The sequence below is a fragment of the Parasteatoda tepidariorum genome, chromosome 4 (genome assembly GCF_982258835.1).
Source record: "Parasteatoda tepidariorum strain Cologne lab strain chromosome 4, Ptep-v5.0, whole genome shotgun sequence".
Taxonomy (NCBI): Eukaryota; Metazoa; Arthropoda; class Arachnida; order Araneae; family Theridiidae; genus Parasteatoda; species Parasteatoda tepidariorum.
In genome coordinates, this window is record NC_141758.1 from 19,103,037 (window position 1) to 19,130,979 (window position 27,943).

The following is a 27,943-nucleotide window of genomic DNA, read 5'->3' on the forward strand; positions in this document are numbered from 1 at the left end:
CTCGGTGGTGTCGAGAATCGAGCACCGCCCCCGTTAAGGACTAGAATGGCCCTTAAAACCCCTATTAAGTCGGAACTAAGTTTAAACGAAAAAATCTTGGTCAAAGAACATAGAAAAAAATTGTCGCACTAATGTCAAAATGCAAAAAGACAAATATTTAAATCCTTTTCTTTTTTTTTTTTTTTAAAGGTGGGTTTGTTTTTTTAGGGTCTATGTATTAGCATTGCAAAATTTAGGTCTCAACTAAAATTTTTGAGGAACTTTCTCTTTCCCTAACTTAAATTTTTTTCTTTTTTCTTTATAGGATCTAAATAATTAAAAAACAATTTATTTAACTGCATTAACTATTTAAAACCCTCCAAGCATTGTGTCCATAGGTAAATTCCCTGTTATGTAACATTATTGCCCGATATGGAAAAAAAAACAACAAAAAAAACAGGCTATTCAATGCAAACTAAAACTGACAGTTAGGAAAAAGAAACCGAACTAACGCTCAAACTATTTTTAAAAGTACTTTAATTTCACATACACAAAAACTCACTCATAAATAATATTCTGCGAAGAAATAAAGAATTATCATTACTTGCTCCGATAAAAAAAAAAATTTTCTGACATTACAACAAAACTTACAATTATTATTTATATTTTATGCTATTTTATATTATTTTTTATATTTTATAAATTTATATTATTTTTTACTATATATGATTTTCATAAATAATTTACTCATTGCAATTGAGATTTTATATTTAAATAATTTCTAGATTATAAAATTCAAGATTCAAAGCAAAATTCAATAAATTTGTAAAAATGTTGTTGTGTTGTAAAACGTTTTTTAATAACAACAAATATTTTAAAACTTCCTACACTAAATTTTATTACGAAAACTAATTATGAGAATTCCTTTTTATCTGTCTTTTGATACGTATGCTTTTTTTCTCTTTCAGTAATGAATATATATACTACTTTAAAGAAACAAGATTGATACATTTTTTAGGCGATACAAAAAAACATTATATCATTATTTTAAAATAAAGTAAATGCTTCTTTCATTGCAATAAGAACATGGAATTTAAAAGTAGATAAATTTCTTTGTAATTTATTATAATTATTTTTTAAAAACTCATATGGAGAGCGATAATTTCAATATAAAAAAAAGAGAATTAATTTTTACATAATTAAAAAAATATATAGTCTTTTAATTTATGATCTTTGAATAAAAAAATTGCAAGATCCGGAACTCAACATTCCACCGAAGTTCCGAGTAGGACCGAACCTACAACAACGTACCTTTGAGGCGAACGCTCTAACCACTACACCACGACTCTTGTACCTGACAAAGAAGATTTAAATTTAAATCATGTGTTTTTACGTTATTATGTTCGTTACATGACAAGTTGTAACAAATTTTTACTTTATTCAGTATTTTGGAAATTCTTTAATTTCATCTTAGTTTAGTTTCATAAGAATTAAAACTCATAGTTTCCTTGTCAGTTATTGACAATGAGCAGACTCAATATTATCAACAAACAAATATTTATCTCCAGTTTAAATAAACAAAAATAATTATAAGTATTTAAAAATAGAATACAAATTGTAATAAAAATCTACACTGTTCAGTTTATTCAAATTTAAGAGAGACGTAAAATAATATCCTTCTTGGGCACTCACATTCTTTTTTAGAAACATTTTTACCATTGAATTTACGTTTATAATCCCAAAAAATTAACGTAAACATAACTATGCAACAAAGCGTAACTTTTTCGTTAATAAAACGTTTTTAAAAATCGGTAAAAAAAATGGGTAAAATGTACACGTTAATATAACGTATTTTTAGTACTCATTTTTAACGAAATATTTAAAGGGAAAATTGATAGCGTTAAAATACCGTCATTTTAACGCATACGTTTTAACGAATGAAGAAATGGTGAAAATCATCACGTGAAATTGACGTAATTTTAACGTTAAGTCCAAAACCTTATACCGAACGAACGTACTTTTAACGTTTATTTGCCCCTTCATGCTGCATGGGAAGCTACTTAAAAATATTTATTACAAAAAACTGAAAGTTCCACATTGCAATTGTTTTTTATTTAAAAAGAAATTTATTATTACATATTAGCCCATTATTTCACGAAAATATACACTTATTTTCAATAAATCATTTTTATATTTCTATCCTAAAATATTAAATTTTGAATCCTTACACCCGAATTAGGTAAGATCAAGTACTTGCCAAATTGTACAAAATAAAATTTTCACCCCTATAATTAATTCTTTATTTGGTAAATTTGAAGAAAACTGATGCTGTTCACCGCTATACATAAAGAAATCAAACATTTAGGTGGAATGCTGATTGATTTTATTTATATCGGAATGAGGCTTTAAAAGGATTAGCAAAATAAAAAAACTCAGAAGAGTATTTTAGAGTAAATATCTCTGTCGAGAATTCCCACTTCTGCGCATGTTGTTTTGGTGCGCCCACAGCGCCACCAGTTGATGTTTTGATCTCAATCTGTGAACAAGCATGTTTAGCTCCGTACGATAATTAGATGTTTAATTGTTAATCCTTTTTTGTTTGTTATATTTCGTTATTAAAGTGATTGTCTTTAAAACATGTTAGTCTTTTATGACTGAGCAAATTGATATTTATTACCCTCCAAAATGTGGCAGTCCTGGAGAACGGGGTAAGTAGCACTTACCTTAATTAATATAGAAATAGTTTTCTTCAGTTTTTGCTTAAAAATTGAAATTTGGCGCCCGAACAGGGACTGCCATTAAACGGTAATAAACTATTATTGACATTTATTGACTTTTACCTGATAACGAAATCTTGCATGTTTGAAGTAAGACATTAAACACCAATTTAAAGAAATTAAGATTAGCAATTAAGAATAACTATAAATTGACTCACACTTACAGAATGTCTGAAGAAGAATTGAATAAATTGAAACGGAAACGCGGCTTTGTAAGAGCTTCGGTGACAAAGATGATTACTAAAATCGAAACTGACATTCTAAAACCGGACATAAGTGTGGAAGATCTCGAAGAATCACTCGAACTTTTTGGTGAAAAAAGCGAGGAATTAAAAACTATTGATTCTCAGATTGAGGGCTTAATCAAAATCGAGGATATGGAAGAGGAATTTAACTGTATAGAAGAGTACAAAGAAAAAATAACTAAAACAAAATTTAGAACATTAAGATTTATTAAGAATTTAAACAAAGAACTTGATTTAAATAATTCCTTTCAAGAAGCTAATATTTCTCTAAATAGTCCCAATCAGAGTGACATTCAAACCATTGAAAGGGAACGCATAAAGTTACCTAAATTAACTATTCCTAAGTACTACGGAGAAATTTCTGAATGGTTAAATTTTTGGAATTGTTTCAATTCGTCAATTAATGAGAATAAGAACCTCAGTAAACTTGATAAATTCATTTATTTGAGATCATTTTTAGGAGGTCCTGCGTTTAATGTGATTGATGGTTTAGAATTAACCGCGGAACATTATGATCACGCTATTGATTTATTAAAGCAACAATTTGGCGATACAAATATTTTGATTAATGTACACATTGAAAACCTACTCCATACATGCCCATTAAAAAACTCTAATGACGTAAAAAACTTCAGGAACATTTTTAATCACATACAAAAGAATATCAGAAGCTTAGAAAGTTTATCTGTTAAAAAAGATAGCTATTCGAACATTCTAGTTCCCATTTTAACCAAATTGTTGCCCCGTGATCTACTACTTGAATTCAACAAAAGAACGAAAAATCCTCTTGTTTCTGAAATTGATGAGCTAATCGATTTTTTATCATCTCAATTAAAAGCCAGAGAAATGACTTTCTTAAATATGAATACTTCTGTTTCGGATATCAAAACACATGTTAGAATGAATCATCACATTACTGAGAAGGAGTGTAGGCGCCAGCCATCGGCTTCTGTATTAATTAATGAGTGTTTTGAAGATCGGAAGAATGAGAAAGAGACTTGTCTATTTTGTAAATCTCATAAACATTACTCGGCTTCTTGCACGAATAATAATTTGAGTTTGGAAGAAAAAATAGACATTTGTAAGCGGTCTGGCTCTTGTTTCCGATGCTTAAATGATAAAATAAAAAAAAGACACCTTTCCTCTACTTGTAAGGCTATCGTTAAATGTGAGATATGTTCCGGCAGACACGTCAGTATAATGTGTATGGGGAAAAGAAAAATAAATTCGATAGAAACAGGGGGGAAGGGGAATAATTCTGATCTTTCCCAAATGAAACCTGATACTGCCTGTGCTTTAAGTAACTCTTCTAGTAGAGAAAAAATAATGTTGCAAACTCTCATTGTAAGTGTTTCGGGAGGTAAACAAAAACATTTGATTAGGGTGATTATTGATACTGGATCTTCTTGTAGTTATATATCGGAATTTGCAGCGCGTAAGTTAAAATTAAAGAGTCTTGGGCAGGAAACAGTTGTGCATGGATTGTTCGGGGGGTTAAAGAAAAAAGAATCACATAAAAATTACACGATTAATTTAAGTAATGTGGACAATAGTTTTACTTATACATTAAATGTACTGGAACAAAAGACAATTTGTACCCCGATTCCAAAATTGGACAATAGGGAAATTATGAAGGAATTAAAAGGGCACGGAATTTATCCTAGTGACGTAACCGTGAATGAAACTTTATGTTTATTTGATAGGAATGCTAATGAAATTCACGGATTAATAGGTGCGGATTATGCTGGAGACTTATTTACTGGAGAAATTAAAAATATATCGAATGGCCTTGTCGCGATGAATACGCATTTCGGTTGGACCTTAATGGGAAGAACTGGAGAAAGTCCTATAACGAATGAAGTGCTTTTATCACTTCATGTTACTGACTTAAATATTTGTGACTTATGGTCACTTGATTCTCTGGGAATTACGGAACCGAATATTTCTCAAACGAGATCAGAAATTGAGGAAGCCGCGAAAGATCATTTTGTTCGGTCGTTAAGAAGGGATGAAGAAGGTAGATATGAAGTGTCTCTCCCCTGGTTAGAGGTTCATCCTGAATTACCGGACAATCGAAACCTTGCCGAAAAACGGTTAAAGTCTTGCGTAAAGGCGTTACAAAAACGAAACTGTTTACATGAATATGAAAACGTCTTCAGAGATTGGGTAGCCGAAAAAATTATTGAACCCGTTGATTCAGAGGAACTGACAAAAGATAAAGGTCATTATTTACCGCATAGACCAGTATTTAAAGAGAACTCCACAACTAAAATCCGACCGGTTTTTGATGCGTCTGCTAAGGAAAGAAATTCTGTGTCGCTGAACGATTGCGTTGAGAAAGGGCCGAATAATTTAGAACTGATCCCCAAACTCATTAACAGATTTCGTCAGGGGAAATTTGGGGTAATATCGGACATTCGTCGAGCTTTCCAACAAATAAACGTTGCTCCCTCAGATAAGAAATATCTGCGGTTCTTATGGTGGGAGGGAGGTGATCCAGGGAAACTAATTGTTTATTCACATTGTCGTGTAGTTTTCGGCGTAAATGCAAGTCCATTTTTACTCGCCGCGACTATAAATTATCATTTAGAGAATGTAGATGAAACCAAGAGAGACATAGCTTTAAAACTTAAAGATTCCATGTATGTGGACAATTGTGTTGCAAGTGTGAACACTATTGACGAGTTAAATTCTTTCATTACGGTGTCTAAAGAGTTAATGGCTTCAGCACAATTTGACCTAAGGGATTGGAAACATAATCGGCCAGATAGTGATGAGGAAACCTCAATTTTGAACTTGTCTGGAGATAACTATAAAGAAATCGTTTCAGTATTGGGCCTTAAATGGAATTTATACAGGGATACTTTATCTTGTGAGATAAATGAGGAAAATGAACCCATTCCGAGTAAACGAAATGTATTATCTATGTTAAGCCGAATTTTTGACCCTATTGGGTTTACAAGTCCTGTCACACTAGTTCCTAAATTAATCTTGCAGGAATGTTGGAAGGAGAAAATTAATTGGGATACAGGACTTCCGGATAATCTGAGGAATAAATTTCTAAAGTGGGCTAATGAATTAAAATATCTGAAAGAAATAGAAATCCCTAGAAAAACACCTGATCTAGATGAAAATTCTACTCTGCATGTCTTCGTAGACGCGAGCAAATCGGCTTACGCGGCTTCAATTTTTATTAGAAATGTTAAAGGGGGAATAGTTAACTGTCAACTCTTACAGGCTAAATCCAAGGTAGCACCCCTAAAATCGATAACAATTCCTAGATTAGAAATTCTCGCGTGTACCATTGGAGCCAGGCTCGCTTACACTGTAAGAGATGATTTGAATATGAAGAATGTGCAAACCTTTTTTTACACTGACTCAATGAACGCTTTATACTGGATTAAAAAGCAAGATAACTGGGCCACTTTTGTTGCTAACAGAGTCAATGAAATTCGAAAACTTACGGATCCGGAGGCTTGGCGACATATTCAAGGAAAGTATAATCCCGCAGATTTGCCCTCGCGGGGATGTAATTCTAAAGATTTATTGAAATCTCATTGGTGGGAGGGCCCCCAATGGTTAAAACTGCCATTCGAGAATTGGCCAGCTAGTGAACTTTCTCCGGATATTGAAGTAGTTCTTTCAGAAAGAAAACGAACTATATCCTCAGCCACAAATTTAACAACTAATACCTTTGAAATCTTCCAAAATGTGTCTTCCTTCAATAAAATTGTGAGAATCATGGCTTACGTCATCCGATTTTATAAAAATACTCTAAGAAATCATAGTGATAGAAAGAAGGGAAAATTGGAGGTAGAAGAGATCGAAGCATCTGAGAAGTTCGTTTTGAAAGAAATTCAAAGAGAATCTTTTAATGGAAAGATAAATTTTCGAACTGTGAAAGACAGCGATGGTCTCTTACAAGTTGAGACAAGAATAACATCGAGAAAAGACTTAGAAACTTTTAGATTCCCTATATTATTGCCTAGCAAGCATGATTTGGTGGAAAAATTAATAATGGACAAACATATTGAACTGAAACATGCCGGTGTTCAAACTTTGATGTCTCACCTCAGAGAGTCGTTTTGGATCATTAAAACCAGAAAGACAATTCGAAGCGTCGTAAGAAATTGCTTCAAGTGCAAAAGATTCTCGGTTAAGCCATTGGAAGCCGTAAGCATTCCACTCCCAGAAGATCGAGTCAGAGACGCAGCTATTTTTGAAATTATAGGTGTCGACCTGTGCGGACCTCTGCTTTTAAAAGGAGATAGAAAATGCTGGGTGGTACTCTTCACTTGTGCCATCTACCGAGCGGTGCACCTCGAAGTAGTATCGTCCCTGTCAACAGATTGTTTCATCTTGGCCCTTCGCCGATTTATTGCTCGCAGAGGACACCCGTCCACTGTATACTCTGACAATGGGACAAATCTTGTGGGAACGGCAAATCTTTTGAAGAACATTAATTGGAACGAAATTGAAGACTTTGCTTCAAGGAAACGAATTTCATGGAAATTTAATCCTCCCTCTGCCCCTTGGTGGGGAGGCTTCTTCGAAAGATTAATAGGAGTTTTGAAAGGCATCCTGAGAAAGGTTCTAGGACGAGCTTGTTTGAATGAAGAAGAGTTAGCTACAGTATTATGCGACGCGGAAAGTTTAATTAATTCCCGTCCTATAACGTATCTTTCAGAAGATCCCGAAGATCTGTCAGCGCTCACGCCATCCATGTTTCTACAGGAAATTAAAGAAATTGGTGTTCCTGAACTTGACCTAATTGATTCAAAAAAATTGAACAAAAGATATTCTTATCGGTTAAAATTGCGACAAGACCTGCGAAACCGATTCAGAATTGAATATCTAGGTTTGCTTAAAGATAATTCTAAAATTAAAAGGGAGTCGTCTATCAAAGAAGGAGATCTTGTGCTAATCGGAGATTCCAACCATAAAAGAATACTCTGGCCATTGGCCAAAGTTGAAAGGACTTATCCAGGAAAGGATGGGAGAATCCGTTTAGTGGAACTTAAGACCCAATCTGGGAAACTATTAAGACCTATACAAAGACTTTTTCCGCTGGAAGTGTAACCATTTTGCTAATAATTTTATTTGTTTAGTTTTTTTCAGATGGACCATATAGACTAAGAATTCTGTTTGGATTCGAAAATATTTCTTCGAATCCAAAGATGGGAGATTGTCGAGAATTCCCACTTCTGCGCATGTTGTTTTGGTGCGCCCACAGCGCCACCAGTTGATGTTTTGATCTCAATCTGTGAACAAGCATGTTTAGCTCCGTACGATAATTAGATGTTTAATTGTTAATCCTTTTTTGTTTGTTATATTTCGTTATTAAAGTGATTGTCTTTAAAACATGTTAGTCTTTTATGACTGAGCAAATTGATATTTATTACCCTCCAAAATGTGGCAGTCCTGGAGAACGGGGTAAGTAGCACTTACCTTAATTAATATAGAAATAGTTTTCTTCAGTTTTTGCTTAAAAATTGAAAATCTCTTCAATCACAAAATATTTTGCAGAGAGCGGTAAAGTTGGATTTAGAGGTAGGATTGGAATTATGATTTAGCGGTTAATGTGGCCTTTACTTGCTCACATTTCTACAAAGATAATGCCCTTACATCTAATTTACAAATCTTTATTACAGGTGGCAAAGACAACTAAAAAAGCGGGAAGTGGTGAGTAAAAAATTCATAATTTTAATGAAAGAGATAAAAATATTCACTTTTTCAAACCTATTTTTTAGTTTGCTATTGAAACAGCATGGAAAAACTTTTTTTTGCTACAAGGACGAATAATTTAAAATGTATGTCCTAGTAGTAGTAGGATTGAATAACTAAAGAGAAAATAAATAAAAAATTAATTGAGTTTCTAGCTTTTTTTAAATTTTTAGTCTTGTTATTATTAATTTTACTACCACTTTAAATATCGAAATAAAATTTTACAGCAAATGCTTTAATCGTGGTTGGTAAGTATTAGTAAAATTTTTTCTAAAGCAAGAATATATGCATGAAAATTCGTGCTTGCTAAACCACATAACGATTAAGCGGTACAGTAATGTAAGAAATATCCTCTAGCATTATCCTAAATTTATTACCACTACTAAAACTTTTCAAGGACTGCTGAACCCTTTAAAGGCAAGAAAGAAAAGTGATAAAAACACAGAAAACTAAGAAAAATAAGATTCACAACAATTTACTCCAAATTTGGTAGGCGATTAAAAGATATAAGTTGAAGAAAAGACGACAAAAAGATGATGTCTATTCAAATTTTGCACTTGACATGTAAGTTTGGCGGTAGAAGTACCATTGCGAACATTCAAATCAGGAATGCTTTAAATACGTGTTCAACTGTTTGTTAGCGTTATTTTCCGCAAAATTTTGACATAGTGAGTTGCTATTTCTCAAGGAACACCTCTAAGAAGATAAAAAAAAAACAATTATCAACAGCTCACTGACTTTGAACGTGGTAGTGTAACACGGTTGCGAGAAGGTGGATTTTCTTTCCGCGATATTGTGCATAAAAACAGGGGAGAATCGTATTCCATGTGCATAATTTCGTTGAACAGTAGACCCAATGTTTCAGGTTTACGACTACTAATGTTTAGAACCCTTGAAACAAATTTCAAAATTAGGACAGCTACCACTTTATGAAATATATTTATCTTTTTATTAATTTATTTTTTTTTCTATCTATGAACTGGAACACTTTCAAAACTGTTAATCAAAGTATTCACTAATTGTAAAAATAATTGGTGAGTACAAGCAATTACGAATAAAGGTTAACTTAAATAACTCTATACCGTGATCCGTCTACCACCGAGGACATTTTAAGTCAGCATTGTCGTCGGTGCGAAATTCGTATCGACCAGCCAGTGAGTGGGATTCGATCCCGGTTCACCTCATTGGAAAGCACGTATTAATTTTTTCTTATTATTTTATACCTGTCATGGAACTGCCGACACAGTTTCCGGGTTTACGACTACGAATGATCAACTCCATAGACTTTCAATTTTGAACAAATCCAGAAGACAAGGAAACTCCTGGATCACTACCCCCAGAGGTGCGATTTGAACATGAAGGACTTTGTGACTCTACAGATTTAACTTGCATCAGTCAGCATGTACTTCACGGGGAGTCTTCGGTCGGCGGGGATCGAAATCCAAGGATCCCACATTAAAACATTAAATATAGGCACTACCTGAAAAGTATCACCGACAAAGCGTAACAAGTTGGCATCAGCGTGATTTTCTATTTGACAAGTGATGGTAAGCTTTCTTTGTAATGAGTACACAAGTCTGCATATGCGTGCGTAACAACAAATAAGTAAATTATTAAGAACGCCAGTCAAATCTTGCTCCTTCTATCTCTCATGAACATAATCTCTGTTACGATATTCTGGATTTTGATGTTCGATACTTAAAAGAACAATTTTTTTTATTTTTAAAATAAGCAAGATAATAATAACTTATCAACATAACTAATATAACTTTATTAATATAGCACTTTCAGGCAGTTTTAGGAATTTTTCTGAAAATAACATGTCTAATTGAAAACCACATTACATTACTATTTTCTTTTCTTTGATAAGAGCCACAATGGTTAAAAAAGAATCGTTATTTCTTGATTACATAGAGGCGTAACAGGATGCTACAGCTACGCTGCTCTCTCCTTACTTTAATGCGGCCACAGGTAGCCAAATTTCAATTTGTTCTGTTTCCAAGAGTCATCACGATAGAGAGGTGTGAGCAAGAAGTCCTGCTGTTTGCATCTAGTTGACTTCTGCCAATTGGAAGAGACAGCTTACATAATGTACATACAGAATACGTAAGGAAATAACGTACCACGTTTTTCCTAAGAACTGTTTTGCATGTCGGACTAAATATCTCTTTTTGGGATATAGTAATATCACTAATAATATTGATAAAGTAATATCACTAATAATAAATTTGTGAAATTTAATATGCAAACTCAAACTATTTGATTTGTGAACTAAAATTCAATTCAAATGATTATCAGATCTATTTCCGATCAATTAAGAAGCATTTGTTTTTCCTCTCAAAAGTTAAAAACTAATTCACGTTGACGTCGATTCAATTAAAAAACTATTGTTTTTTTTTTCTTCCACTGTTTATCTTGAGTTCACTTTTTGCATACCTGCTAAGTTTTGCGCTTTTGGCTTAAAATTTTATTTTTATATTTAAAGTGATTGTAAACATATACTATATTTTCTTTTATAAACTTAATTTTTAAATGATTTTGATCACCACTATTTTTTAGAAAAATTAAAAATATATATTAATGTGCGTTTCTATTATGGTTGTCTTCACTGTGGTGCTAGGCCGAAAAGACAACAGCACACATTCACGAGGAAACCTCAAGATGTCCCCAGCAATGTAGCTGTTGAATGACGAGAAAATAGTCGCTCTCCTTGCTCCCTACCCAAATGATGTAGATATGGAGCCCCACCATCATGCCTGCTACACCTCACATGATTCCTTTCTTCATTTTTACCTCATTTCAGGTTCTATTCCGAGCCTACATCACATCTTTCCTATGTATGTTCCCGTAATGGGATATTTCAAGATGAATGGGAAAAGGGCCATTTAGGCCTCAGATGCCCAGTTCTACAACAACGAACGATTATGGTTGTCAGTTGAAGTTTTCTTCAAATATAACGTATATTTTGTTTGCAATTGAAATTTTAATTCTATTTTACTATCGCAACGCTTTTCGTTCAAAATCAGAACCAAGATGCAAATAAATATAAAAACGGTAGTTTAAATGTAAGCGTTGCTAATTTGACTGTTTTACTTTGCTTTTACGTTTATTATTGTTAGTTTAATCATATATATAATCAATGTTAGTTCAAAGTATAACTAAATAAATTTATTTTGAAGTAGAGTAATGGTGAATTAAATAAATCAAACAATTATAACCCCGCCCACAAATGAACTGCTAAAGAACTACTTTGGTTACCAGTTTTATCTTTTTACCCTGACCGATACGGTTTTAAGCTGGCACGTATTTGTGACAGTCGGCGCGAAAGGGTGAATTGATCGGAAATGGCATATTAAATGAAGCACTCAAAAAATTTCGAAAATATTTTTGTCGGGTCAAAATTAGTTTCTGAAATTTTTTACAATACATATCGTAAGAACGCATATCAAAAAATGAATAAGACTACGCATATTACATAACAGATAAATATATGTAGTAAAACCTAGAAAAGAAAATGCAATTAGACATGTGATTTTCAAGAAGAAAAGCCCATGACTAAACACATAAAAGCCTATTTAATACATACAGTTACAAAACATTTAAATATTTTTTGTTACCAAATAGAAATTTTTGTTCATATTATGTAGTAGGTCTGATAATCATTTGACTTGAATTTTAGTTCTCAAATCAAATAGTTTTAGTTCACATATTGAATTTCACATATTTTAGCTTAGTATTATTAGTGAAATTACTATATTCAAAAAAGAGCTATTTAGTCCGCTATGCAAAAAAGTTTTCAGGATAAACGTGGTACATTGTTTTCTTATGTACTATATAACCAGTTACAACTTCAGACAATATTAATTTTATAAAGGTCGTTAGATTTAGTCTTAGACTAAGACTGATTATGCATACGGAGCGCGAATCGCCAAAACATACCGTAGATCAGGGGTCCCCAACCCTATGCCCGCGGGCACCATTTCGCCCGTCGATCGGTCTAGGTGTGCCCGCTGCATGTGCCCAACGATAAAATATTTCAGTTTTCCATTTTCCAATTAAATACTCTGTAAATTTTATGTTATGCAAATGCATACTGAAGTACGCTGGCTCAGTAAAGGCAAAGTACTTGATAGATTTCTACATTTAATTAAAAAAATAAAAAATTATCTTGCAGCCAAAAATCGAACATTTTTAGAACTAAGAGCTACGCTAAGAGCTAAGAATTAGCAGATTTGTCTTTCATAACGGACATAATGGAAAAACTAAATAATTTAACTTTGAGGCTGCAGGGAATGTTTGTTTTTAAGACAATGAATATCATAAAATCAAAATATAGATCCCGACTTACAGATGAACACCTTGACGATTGCTTGCGAGCAGGAATTAAATCATATTCTCCCAATTATGAAGCGCTGGCTAGCGAAATGCCATGACGAAGACCATATTGACTGTATTTTATAAATAATTTTAATACTACGTATGTTTTGAAAGCAATTTAATAATCATTTATTTAACACAAGGATATTAATACTAATTATATTCATTGGTTAAATTAATTTTTTCAATTAAACTTTTTGTGCACTATATGTAGTGTGTATTATTATCTATGTCTACCAACTATAAATTTATCCTGAAAAAATAAATGCTGCCCGCCATTCGACCGATATTCTGGTATTTGCTCTTAGGTACAAAAAGGTTGGGGACCCCTGCCGTAGATTATAAACTAGGCGATTGCAAGTGGAATTGGCGATGGATTACGCGTAAATGTGGTGGGAGAACGAAATTACATTAACCTAAACAGTGAAATTCGATATTTTTTTTCTCCTCCTCGTCTAGCCATGATGAATAAAAATAACTCATTAATTCATTTTAGTTGAGAATTAAAAAAGAAAATAACCTTTTAATTCTTTGGATCACGTTACAAATAAACTGTATTTATATTTTATTAAGCGCAATAATTTATATTTTATAAAACGATCTAGTTTTTTGATATAACAGATTTAATATTTTAATTCTTTTTACAAGAATTGTGTTTGCGAAGATATAAAAATAATTTATTAATAAACCAATCACAAAAAATAACGTAACATTTTAATACCATGTTTTATTGGAACGCTATTTTGAAGACTTAATTCTATCTAACTTTTATGGTAAGAAAACATAACCTGTTTTATTTTATTGATTTTCTGTATTAAATCAATCTTGATAAAAGAATAATGTAAACTTTTTTATGAACATTTTTTTTTAGAAATTAACAAAGACATATTGTTTATTAGAAAAAAAAATTGGAGTAGTCAAAAATGTTATCACACTTTAAAGTAAAAATTTCTTGCAAATGAAAAAAATCGATATTTTTAAAATTTTAAAGTAATTGGAAATTCGCTAGAGAAAAAAGAAATATGTAAAATAATTTCAAGAAGGGAAAAATGTACAAATGAAGGGATTTTTCTTCAATGATCTATATCGCGTTTGTTTTATTACTAGAAACATTTATTGTAAAAAAATATTTATTAAATAACTTTTTTTTCAATTGGATGAGATCTTAAACTTCGTGAAAAATTGACTCAATTCCTTAATATATATAAAAGTCCGTAAATACTTCATTTACTATGGAGGTCATAGATACCTTGATACTCTTTCAGTATAAGAATAATAAATGCAATTAATAGAAAATGCACAATTTTACAAATTTTTTTTATTTACATATATTGTGTACAGGATATTCTGCTACGATCATACGTAGTATAAATTTATAGATTCCTAAATACTGTTATATGAATTAGATAATTAAAAACATAATTAAAAGAAATAACAGAATTAAAAAATAACAGAATTAAAAAAACTTTCAACCTTTAATTAAAAACTTCCTGTTGTCAAGTATTAATAATAATTATAATTTTTAACAACTTTTTTAAACAAAAATTTTCAATTCTCAAACTTAATACTATCCTTCATATGAAAATATCCGAAAATTTGTAAAAGAAAAACTATATTTTAAAATTGAGCCATTGGCGACAACAGAGGTCAGATGTATATACTGAGTTTAAATAAATTATATATTATAGAACTCACATTTAGGACTTAGATCAATTTATTATCAGTTCATAAGAGTGTTTTTTAATAAATAAATGTAGTGATTATTTGATTTATAATTGTCAGCCCTGAGTGTTTAATGTTATGTTTCCTTTGAAATTATTTTTGAACTATGCAAATCAGGGAGACATTCATTTCAACTTAAAATATATCAACTTAACTTTCAATAACTATAGATAAATAAGAAACAAAAATTAGATAAAAACTTTAAATGAAATGCATTTAGAAAAATACCTTCTAAATAAGATATAAATAAAACGCAATCACTTCGCCTGAGTGATTTTGTAAAAAATTCTAAACTTTTTAATTTTACAAGTTAGGTGAAAAGTAAATATCTTACAATAGTGGTAGGGAATTAAGGAAATTCCAAATTAAATGAACATTAAAACATTGGGTGCAAAAAATTTCCAATTCATTTAAAAGTTCACTGGAAAGTTCCCGAGATATGGTAAAAAGGGCAAAAAGTAAAGTTAACACTAAGGGGTCCTAACATTGCATTGCTTTCCTGACCAAACTATTGGGATAATATTTCCAGATTACGGCAACCCCTATATACTGGGGATCAAAAATCCGAATACGCAGGAAAAAAATTTCTCAAAGTAGGATCGTTTTAGTGTCTGATTTCCGAACTTAAAATATATTGTCTGCTATAATTAAGCGGCATATTTGAATTCACCCTCTTGATCCATTAAGATTGAGGTCTAGAACGTAAACATTTGATCGTTAGATCAAAAGTTAGTTTTAGATTTTTGTTTACTGCTCACTGTACACTAAAACGAGATTTTTTTTCTTTTGAAATTTCGATTTTAATGCCATTACTTCAATCTCCTTCGGGTTCGGGTTACTTTATAAATTTAATCTCAACTATATTTTTCTCTTCACTTTTAAACTGCAAAGATTTTTTCTCCATTTGTAAATTATGAAAAAAAATTATTAATCTGACTGCGTAAACAGTTAATTCATTAAAATTGGACATTCTCAATTAATTCCTTTCAATAGTCATTTATATTATTAATAATAATTATTTACACAAAATTCTAATGAAGGAAAGTTTGATTAGAAATTTAAAAGTTTTTGCTGCTATAGTTAGGGAATTTCTATCGACAAAATTCAAGTAATTTTTTTTTCCCGGAGCAAAATGCATTTTTATTTAAAAGGGAACAATACTGACTTAATATTTATACAATAAAAGACTCTCTAATCGATAACACCGATGACAGGAGAAATTTTCAATTTTTTCTTTTCCACAAAAAGTTTAAAACTTAAATTGTTGTTCTTTCATTATAAAGCAATCGTATAATATTCTCGTATCATGTAAAACTTTATAACGAAGTTACTTATCTACCATTTTGCAGTTATAAAATGAAATAATTATTAAATTATACTTGCATTTTAAAATGTAATACTCAATTGTTCAATTAATTTTACGATAATTATTATAAAACTGCGTATAATGAACATTTCAATTAAAATAATTAGTACAAAATAGCTGCTAAAAATTCTCTTAAACATTTATAAATATTATACACTAGCTGTACCCTGCGTGCGTTGCAACAATTTCAATTTGAATTTGAATTTTGTATTTAAGTGTGTAAATGACATTTGCGATTATGATTTGAAATGCAAATTTTATTTAATGGTGAAAAAAAGCAGTTAATTCTCTAGGATATCATTAGTGCATTTTCAAACAGACATGTATGGTGATGCACACGGAGCATGAAACATATTTTGGACAATGATCTGAAATAAGACTGGATCTATGGTGACATCAAGAATTTCTGCTGATATCTGATCAGTTTTAGAAGGTGGTTTTTTTTCAATAAGCCAAATTAGAATGTGTGCCTGAGGCAATCCTCGTTTTTGCCATTCAATAGAGTACACCCAACACCGTGTCTCTCTAAAAACATGACGCTTCACAATGAAATCAAGTAAAGATTATCATTTTTGTTTGAACACACGTGCTGTAATATCATGACGATCCGATGATGATTGTCCTGGTAACAAAATATCTCTAATTTCAACCCAAGCAGAATTGCACGTAAATGTAATAAATAAATCTAGGAGCGAGAACATATGTCATTGCATCCTGTGAGTATTCATACATGTGCCTTGGAGTCCAAGGCACATGTATGAATACTCAGACATGTATGAATACTACATTTGCAGGGAGTCCAAGTTTTTCTCCCTGCAAATGTAGTCGGCAATATAATCATTTTCCCCACATCATTAGGATTAACGTTACCATCATTAATTATTGCATCCCGTAAATGAATGCATTCTTCTGAACGTAATTTGGTTTGATTTAATTTAATATACAGTAGGCGTTCAGTTTCAATTTTCGCATACATATCGACAATGTATTGATGAACTAATTGTCGACATTTTAAAGTATGATTATCAGCGTTTTGGCAATCATTAATCTATATGCATAAAAACTTATTGCACTTGCTTTCTTATTGGTTTTCTCGCCTGTTTGCGGACTTCTTAATTTTATGTTAAAATAATATCCCTCCTCTCCTCACCAAAATAAAATAGGATATTGCAATGCATCATATGATCGATACGTTTCTGAGAACTCTTTGAACGTCACGATTTCTGCGATGAAGAACTGTATCGCGGGAGGTAAATTCTTCGCCAACTATAACAATAGCCACTTCATCCAATGTTGGCGCATTGTATTTTTCTTTGTGGTGGCCTACAGGTGTTTTTTCAGCTCTAATAACAACTTTGTAAATATCGGATGACATTTAGTCTAGGGCAATTGTGAACAGCCTAATTAACTGATTATGTTGATCGAAAAATTTTTGTAATACGGTAACAATTTTTCGTTTAGTGCCATTGTTTACCTGACAACGTTGATTGACTTGATCATTTGTGTTATCCATGAAATAAATTTGTAGAAATTTATGATCTGCGTTAGGCATTGAAAGAAGTGATCCTTGCACGATGATAAATTTGGCCTTGCACTTTGAATGTTGGGATGTAATTCTCGTTCAGGATACGTGTAGCACCGAATAAAGTCATTTAGAAACACGAATTGTACCGGCGTATATGCGCCAAAAAATGTTTCGATTGGTTTGTTTGACCTGATACGAAGGTTGATAATGTCTCTGCAGGCGACGTAAAATCTTGTAGTTTCTGTATGCTTCTAGAACAGCAAATTTCAGCTGTTTCATTTTTAAATTTGAGAGCATTACAAAACATACATAATTGATATATTTCTCCGATGATGACACTTGGGGGAAGACTATAGTTTGTTGTCGGATCATAGTGAAATGCACTGAAATTCAAATCAGAGTATTGGCAGCGTCTGAATAGCGAAATGCGTTCTCGGTCGGTTTTCATTCTTGCTTCCCGTTGCTCTGATGTTTCCGACGAACGGGCTTGTGTAGTTCGTAGTTGATTTGTTGACAGTCTTCTTTCCTGTTGCTCAGACGTTTCTAAGGAACGGGCAAAAGCATTCTGTTCTCGATTAGTTTCAAGTCTTTTTCCCGTTGCTCCGATGTTTCTGAAACACGGGTAGTTCTCTTTTTGCGCGCTTGAGATGTCGACCGACTAAGAGCGATTTGCTTAGGCGGCATATTTTTGCAAATATTCTTTCTGACAACGAAAAAGAAATGTAAAAGTTGGCAGTGGTCGCAAATTTGCTAAATCGAAATATCACATACATATTTTAAATAATAAAAAGAGCAATAAAAATGAGATGAATAAGAAATATGAAAATTATAAGATTTAAAACAAAAATCAATTTTATAAATGAAAGAAATAAAATGGATGAATTCGAAAACTTTGCATAAATAAACAAACAAACTAATAGTTTTCAAATGACAACTGTCACAGCACTGAAATCTTCGAAAAGTATATTTAATTTTGCTAACCTAAAATTACGTACTAAATATAAATATTTCTGAAAACGTGCAATTTGAATGAAATTTGCTTTTGTCTTTATATTTATTAAACAGTTTTCACATTACTGAATCCGTGATACGACCAACAATTAAGAAATCTATTCTCGTTGATTTTACTTGCTTGTGCTCACCTGACATAAAGAAAAGCGCGAATTAAAAATTAAAGTATATGCAATTTACTTTAATTTACTTTTCTAAATGAATAGAGTTATAAGATAGAAAATATCACTGTTGTTATCTTCAAGATATTTGAAAATTGAATCGTTTATAGCAAAATTTAAAACAATGGCTAGCTTTTAACCAATCAGAAAATTCCATTTCGACTTTCACTGATATCGCTGGAGCGGTTTATCGCACGGGATAAAAAGTATCCTATGTCCTTCTCCTGGCTCTAAACTACCTCCCTGCCAATTTTCAGCTAAATCGGTTCAGCCGTTCTTGAGTTATAAGTGAAGTAACTAACACGACTTTCTTTTATATATATAGATTTATAAATTTCAGCTTTTCGCATTATTGCTAAATAATCTCCACGTCGAAAAATATTTTAAGAATTTCATAAGAACAGAAAATTAAATTAAATTTTAAAAAAATTGTAAATGGTTATCGAGCAGAACCATTAAGTTTAATTAATGAATATAGAATTGGAAACAAAGTCTCTGCTAAACAATAAAAATTTTTTTAAAAATCTTTTAAGTAAACAAACTTTATTGTAATAATTATTTCATTATTAAGGATTAAAGGTTATTGTGAAATTATTAATTCTAATTAGTGGATCAGTAGGAAAAGAATTTCACTACTCGAAATACATTTAATGAAAGTTGTGAAACGAAAGAATATGTAATAATGTGTAATTTTTCGATCTTAGTTCTATTACGACCATTTAAAAAACGTTAATAAACACAATTTAGTCAACAGATACAAACGATTATATCGGCGCTATAACAAAAAAATACGCTTTATATCTTATTTAATGCAGAAGAATAAAATGAAGACCCGCTTAATTGAAATGTCATAACCATATCTAACTTGCTGAATGTTATGCGATACCGAAAACAAAACAAAAACATAAGCACACAGCTGTTTGGCGATTTGCGAGAACGCTCCTTTAACACCAATAGAAATTTTTACCAACCCTTTGCAATCTACGGTATGTTTTGGCAATTCGCGTCGTTAGCAAGAGATACTAGAGAAGTAGCAGAAGCATTGGGCGACACAGGTTTATACTCTGTGTCTGGCTTATTAAATGTGAGATTGTAGATCAAAATAGATTGAGAACTGAGTAAGAGTGGGATAAGTTAGGTAAAATACTAGGGGTGGATACCCCCGAGTCGGCGATCACATGAAGGTCCTTTCACTTCACTGTGAGTATCCATGGAAATAATAATGGGGGGGGGGGAGATAAGATTACTTATAATGCTTTGAGCGGATGCAATCTGATAATATATAAAAGTCGTTCACGATCCAATAAAATATGAATATTTAAGATTCTATTTTATAACAGTGAATGCGATCGAATTGATTTATCAAATAAATATTCTTGAGAATGTAATTATTTTCATGTTCTTTTCTTTTTTGCTTCGAAATAAAAAAAAAATTCTTTTAAGTATCGAACATTAAGAATTCAGAACAGATATCATGTTCATGAGAGATCGAAGGATCATGATTTGACTTGCGTTCTGAATAATTTATTTATTTGTTCTTACTCATGTATATACTGGCTTGTGTACTCATTACAAAGACGGCTTACCATCACTTGCCAAGTAGAAGACCACGGCGATGCCATCCTATTCAGCTTTGTGGGCGATACTTTCAGGTAGTACCAATATTTAATGTCTTAATGTGGAATCCACGGATTTCGATCCCTTAAGGTAGAAGACTACCCGTGTAGTAAATTGTGAATGATGCACGTTAATTCCGTAGAGTCACAAAGTCCTCAATGTTCCCATAACAATTCAGTCCTCTGGGGGTACTGATCCAGGGGTTTCCTTGTCTTCTCGATTGGTTCAAAATTACAAGGCTATAAAGTTGAACATTAGTAGTCGTAAACCAAAAAACTGGGTCGGCTGTTCCATGACAATTATAAAATAATATGAAAAAATTGATACGTATCTCCGGCGATACGGCGTTCGCTTTCCAATGAGGTGAACCTGGTTCGAATCCCACTCAGTGGCTGGCAGATACGAATTTCGCAACCGGCTTCCACGGACGGGAATGCTGACTTAAAATATCCTCAGTGGTAGACGGATCACGGGATACAATCGTCAGACTAACCCCTAAACGTCAGACTAACCGTGGAAGGCTTCCGTGGTTTTCCTCATTATGTAACGCAAATGCGGGTTAGTTCCATCAAAAAGTCCTCCACGAAATCAAATTTCTCATATCGCTTGATCCAAGAGTTTCTTTATCGATGGGGTTCAAAATTACAAGGCAAGGAAGTTAACCCTTTGACGGCTAAGAACAAGTTCGACTCGCAATCGAATCGTGCCTCATAATGCGAGCAAACGAGTTTCGCTCGGGAGCAAGATTCATGGTTAGTAACGAGCACTACTCGCGTAGGGAAATTTTTCCCCCAATGCGCGCTGACGAGCTGTACTCGTTCGCCATTAATATTCTGTATTGATTATAATAAAAACGAATCCTACTCGCGAAACATAGTAAGTTTTACTCCCTACAGATGGCAGTACGGGTTCCATGAATTTCATTTCATAATGAAGGGGGAATTTATTTTTTTACCTTGTTCTTTTTATGCGTATTTTGGCCCTTTTTTAGGGTGTTTGTGAAGTAAAATGGCTGAAAAGCGAAAGTAAGATAATTTTGATGATGATTATGATACAGAAAGCATATCAAGTTTGAAGTCTGATGAAGACTTTGTTCAGAGTATTTAGGTAATTGCGGTAATAAACTGTTTCATAAAGTTTTACAATAGTTGTATTTATTTAGTCCTTTCAATTTAATATTTGTTTTATATTTATAATTAAATATTATTTATATAATTCATAATAGTCCTTTATAATTTACCATTAATAATTATCATTTATTATTTCAAAGTACGTAAAAACTGGTATTTATGTACTACAAATACTTTAAGAAATTTTTAAAACGCATTAGGCGAGCTATCTACGGCCCAATGCCAACTTGCTCCGCTTTGTAAAATAGTATTTCCTAGTGGTAGCGAAATTCAAGTTACTTTCAGTTTAGTATTTTTCCTTTTAAGAAATTTTTTCTCCACTAAATATCAAAAATTGTAAGTATCATATAAAATGCAACGTTATAGCAACTATCTACAGGTTATTCTAATAAAACATAGGCGCAACTGTCCTTCTGCAATTCCACTAAGCGGAACGGAGAAGGGTGAAGAGCGGAACAGAGACATCGCCAGAGAAGGGTGACATTTTTGGAAGAACGGTGGGGCAAAACAGCTGCCACTTTCTACTACTCTTTTCTCGTTATACTGCGCGAATTAATGAAACGAAAACTGCTCATTTTCCTAACCGTCAAACATTAGTAGTCGTAAACCCAAAAATTGAATCGGCTGTTGAACGCTGGTTATACAAAGTATTCACATTATGATTCATTTTTTTCACCAGAAACGAACAAAAAAATAACAATGTTCTTCGACATTAAATTCAACTTATATTTGTAAAAGCTGGTACTCACCAATTACTTTTATAATTAGTGAATACCTACATTAACCATTACGCACAGAATAAAACACAGCTAGTAAAATTAAATAAAACTTAATTAATAAAAAGATAAATATATTTAATCAAGTGGTAGCTGTTTTAATTTTAAAAATTAGTTTCAAGGGTTTTAAACATTAGTAGTCTTTACCCCGAAAATTGGGTCGGCTGTTCAACTGCAGTTACAAAAAATCATGCTCATTGAATACATTTCTCCCCTGTATTTATGCACAATATCGCGATAAGAAAATCCACCTTCTTGAAGTCGTATTACACGACCACGTTCAAAGTCAGTGAATTCTGAAAAGTTGTTTTTTTATCTGCTTAAAGGTGTTTCTAGACAAATAGCAACTCACAATGTCAAACTTTTACAGAAAATAACGCTCACAAACTGTAGAACCCGTATTTAAAGCAAACCTGATATAAATGTTCGCAGTGGTGCTTCTACCGCCAAACTTGCATGTCAAGAGCAAAATTTGAATAGACATCATATTTTTGTCGTCTTTTCATCATCTTTTATCTTTTAGTCGCCTACCAAATTTGGAGTAAATTGTTGTGAATCTTATTTTTCCTAATTTTTTTCTTTTTGTTCTTATCACTTTTCTTTTTTGCCTTTTCAGAGTTCAGCGGCCCTTGAAAAGTTTTCGTAGTGGTAGTAAATTTAGGATATAGCTAGATTAATTTCCATGCATACATACTTTCTTTAGTAAACAATTTTTAAAATTGGTTACACAGAAATTAAACCGCTTTTAGTTATTTTTTGTTTTATATATATATATATATATATATATATATATATATATATATATATATATATATATATATATATATATATATATATATATATATATATATATATATATATATATATATATATAGCCGATATGCATTTGGCGTACGGGATCGCAGATAGTAGTGGGCCTGCCGCACAGCGTATCTACGTGGAACGATATCCGACGCGACGTATTCCCAATCATAATTTCTTTGCACGCCAGCACCAGAGATCAGCTGAGACGGATTCATTTGAAAGAGCTGGCAGGAACCGGATAAGAACAGCACGGACTCCGACTATCGAAGATATTGTGTTGCAGCTGGTGCAGGAGATGCCAAGTAGGAGTACTCGAAGTCTGGCGCACGATCTCAGGGTTTCCCGTTCAAGCGTTTGGAGAATTCTCCGAGATCACAACATGCATCCGTTTTACGTGCAGCATGTCCAGGTACTGCAGCCGGATGATTATGCACATCATATTGCTTTCGCACAGTGGTACCTAGGAACCTGAGCAGAACCCGCATGCAATATGACATCGTGCAGCACAGACTCAATTTTCGGTCAATGTTTGGTCCAGTGTTATAGATCACGTCATCGGGCCTTACCTGTTACCGTTTCGTCTAATCGGACGCAACTACTTGATCTTTCTGCAGCAAGTATTGCCTCAACTTTTGGGAGACGAACAGATTTCTGCATCGACGCAACAGACAATGTGGTTCCAACTCGATGCAGCCCCTGCCCACTTCAGCGGAAATGTTCGTAACTACCTAGATGTCACATTTGGACAACAGTGGATCAGACGTGGCGGTCCAGTGCGTTGGCCTCCTCGGTCACCCGACCTATCATGTCTTGATTTTTTTTTCTGGGGTCATATGAAAACACTGGTTTATGACACCCTTGTTGACAATGCTGAGGAGCAGGTATACCGAGATATGCCTGGAGTATTGCAGAATGCACCGGAGATGTGAGGTGAGCATTGTTGCCAGTGGCAGAATTTTCGAACACTAAGTTTGACCCACGTACCTTATGCTTTTTTCAATGTATTATTAAAACGATTTTTCACTTGCGGTCTCTTTTCTTTATGGTGCTTCTGTGTACGTCATTGCTTCAGGAAAACATTTCCGACCCCACACTGCTATATGATTTCGAGTCGTCAGGATGGCCCCTACCCCTCTTAGAAGTTCTGAAACGCTTAACTGAGACACCCTGTATATATATATATATATATATATATATATATATATATATATATATATATATATATATATATATATATATATATATATACATGCCTGCCAACTTTTACGCATTTGGCGTAAAATTTTATTTTTGTATTTAAAGTGGTAGTAAATATATACTATTTTTTATTTTATAAACTTAATTTTTAAATGCTTTTGATGACCACTATTTTTAAAAAACTTATGTATATATATATTATTATGTGTTCAGAGATGCCAACGTGCTCCGGACAGCAAATATATGTTTTAAAGTGGTAGTTTATCAATTGTGATTCTTGTTTTAATAAATTCATTTTAGTAGATTTTTCTCCACCGCTATTTAAAGATAAATCGTTGGCCTATATTATTCACCACTTTATAGTACTTATGTCATGCTATACCTTTTAAAAAGCAACTGAAAATAATCAAATGTTTGCAAAATTTACTTCGTAGTTATTTACCGTTTTTTTTAATTATTTTTGCGTGTCCGGAGCAGTTGGCATCTCTGTGCGTTTATCTCATCTCCCCTTCCAACTGATGCTCCATGTTACTCCAAACAACGCCCATACCCCTGCAGAGACGTGAACCTGAACTCCTATTTTACCTTTCAAGGTGTAACTTAGGACTTTCTAACTTACGACATCACATTTTAGACGAATCAGTTAGCGGCGCTTCGCGCCGAATACTGAGATTTTCAACATTTCCAGCATTCCAGCATCTTTTTCAGCTCAAGGTTTTTCAATTACAACGTATTTCGCTGCTTAAAATTGAAGTTTTAATTCCGTTTTAATACCAGTGGGAAAAATCCTAATTGAAGGAATTAACAGTTGGCAGGTATATATATCTATATCTATCTATCTATCTATATATATATATATATATATATATATATATATATATGTGTGTGTGTGTGTGTGTGTTTGTATAAACAAAAAATGGACCTTAAGAAAATACGATAAATATACCAAATAGACATACGTTTATTTGTAGTTACTATGAAATAAAAACTTGCATTTCAAGTTATTCATCCTTGAAGCAAAAAAAAAATTGTTTTTCCACGCTGTTTTAATAGCGAACTAATTAAATATGCTCTACGCTTTTTGCTTTTTTAGTTGAATTTAACCTCTCTGCAGCGAAAATGGCATTGTTTGCTCCGATTTTGAGAGGATTTTCCAAATTATATGGAAGGCAACGCTGATATCACAGACATACCAAGTCGGAAAAGGGCAAAAACTGGTACGAAAGACATTTAATTCTGGCATTTTTTGTTTGAGTGAAATTAGATTTCTGTAACTACCAAGATTTTTTTACAATTATGACATGTATTTAATACTGCTTTTTTCCTTAGAAAATTATATATTGTTAAATAGCTCGCTTAATGCTACAAACGACCAACTCACGAAATTTTCTACCATATAGAACATTATTCTGAGGAGAAATACTAGAGAAATTTTTAAACTTTTTATCCTTTAAATGTAGGTGGCAAATTGTAGCGCACAATATTTAAAGTAAAATGCAACATACTTTTCAGCAAACATTTTCACACTTAATCATAGTAACAAAATACGACTAATTTGTATCATAAAATATTCTTAACTTGTCCGTCAGTTATTCTTTAAATATTCAAAACTTAGTAAGATTTTAAATGAACGAAAAGCGTGCAATAAATTTGAAAGCTCTTAGCTAAATAATTTAACAGCAATTATTATAAACTTTCCGTAACTTGCTGCAAATTTCTTGTTTAAATGTTCGAATTTAAGGACATAGAGCGTATACAATAGGTATGAAGGAAAGTTCTGTCTGCGGAGTACACTCCTCATTTTACGTTAATACAAAAGGTTCTTTTATGAATGAAAGTAGAAGATTATAAACCCTTTCAACCGGTGGTAATGTTCTAGCTTAAAGGGACACAGCATACATGGCGCTAAAAACCATAGACCTGCATATTCATATTTGTACCAGCATCATACCTGCCAACTCTTCCGGATTTTCCGGAAGATTTTATTTTCATATTTAAAGTGGTAGTAAATACATACTATTTTTCTTTTATGAACTTAATTTTTAAATGATTTTGATCACCACTATTCTTTCAAAAATTAAGCACATATATTAATATGCAGTACTATCATGGTTATCAACTTAAATTTTTTCGAATGCAAACTTACTTGTTTGCTTCAAATTGAAGTTTTAATCCCACTGGGAAAAATGATAATGGAAAGGGTTAAAAGTTGGCAGGTATGCAGCATGAATATGTATGCACATGCACTTTTACGTCATGTGTGCTGTGCCATATGTATGTTACAATATTACCATTGAGTTACAGGTTTAATCCCTAACACTATCTTTCATAAAAGAACATTTTGCAGTACTATATATATATATATATATATATATATATATATATATATATACTCTACCAGTCAAAAGTTTAGACTCACTCTTGAATTTTCGAAAATAGACAAATAACAATTAAAAATGACTTCTTTTAAACTGAAAATTGCATTAAATTAACTTTATTTTGAGAAATGTAGGTACGCTTATATGGTAAGAACTATAATTTTATGCGTAACTTATGAATTTCGTCCAATCTTGGATTTTTCGAAATATCTTCCTTCAGCCTTTATCACAGCAACACATATTTTTGACATTCTTTCTATTACTTTTTGTAATGTTCTAGCTGATATGTGGTTCCAGCAACTAAGTAAAGATTCCCAAAGCTTGTTTTGATTGGTACACCTCATTTTTGTAACATTTCTATCGTGTTCATCCCGCAATAGCTCAATAGGATTAATATCAGGGGATTGAGGGGCCAATCCATGTATTTTAGTACTTCTATCTTTTCTTTTGATGCAATGCAGTTTCTAAACAATTTCGATGAATGTTTTGGATCGTTATCTTGCTAAAAAACAAATCCTTGACCAACGATTCTCTGCCCACATAGAAAAGCGTAACGCTGCAATATTCTGTGATAATATTTTTTATCCATAACAGCCTTTATTCTTACTAGATCTCCAACTTTATCTCCGGCAAAACATCCCCAAATCATGACTGAACCTCCACCATGCTTCGCAGTAGGTAGTAAACATTGGCTTGTCATACGTTCACCAACTAAACGACGAACATACTGCCTTCGTTTGTTTCCAAACAATTCAAATTTTGATTCGTCCGTAAGCAAAATTGAAATGGCATATATATATATATATATATATATATATATATATATATATATATATATATATATATATATATATATATATATATATATATATATATATATATATATATATATATATATATATATATATATATATATATATATATATATATATATAAGCAACGTAGAGAAACACAGAATAATTAACCCTTCAATGGGCCCTTTATTTCTAGTAAAGGAAAATTAAAGTATTTTGGAATTGAAATTGTTTAAAGAACAGAAATTGATATAAAAAAAAAAAAACTTATTTAGTTTATAAAAATGTCGTTTTTTTTTGGTAAATATATTTAACATGACCTATTAGGAACCCACTGACTTTCATTTTTTTATTTATAAA

General features: G+C 32.2%; 1 protein-coding gene across 1 annotated transcript; it reads left to right on the plus strand.

The window, feature by feature from the left end:
* Nucleotides 1-2,923: 2,923 nt before the first annotated feature.
* LOC147810771 (uncharacterized) lies at nt 2,924-8,080 on the plus strand. Its single transcript, XM_087162077.1, has 2 exons — nt 2,924-3,162; nt 4,705-8,080. The coding sequence occupies exons 1-2, from the start codon at nt 2,924-2,926 to the stop codon at nt 8,078-8,080; spliced, it is 3,615 nt and encodes a 1,204-aa protein (XP_087018203.1).
* Nucleotides 8,081-27,943: the final 19,863 nt, after the last annotated feature.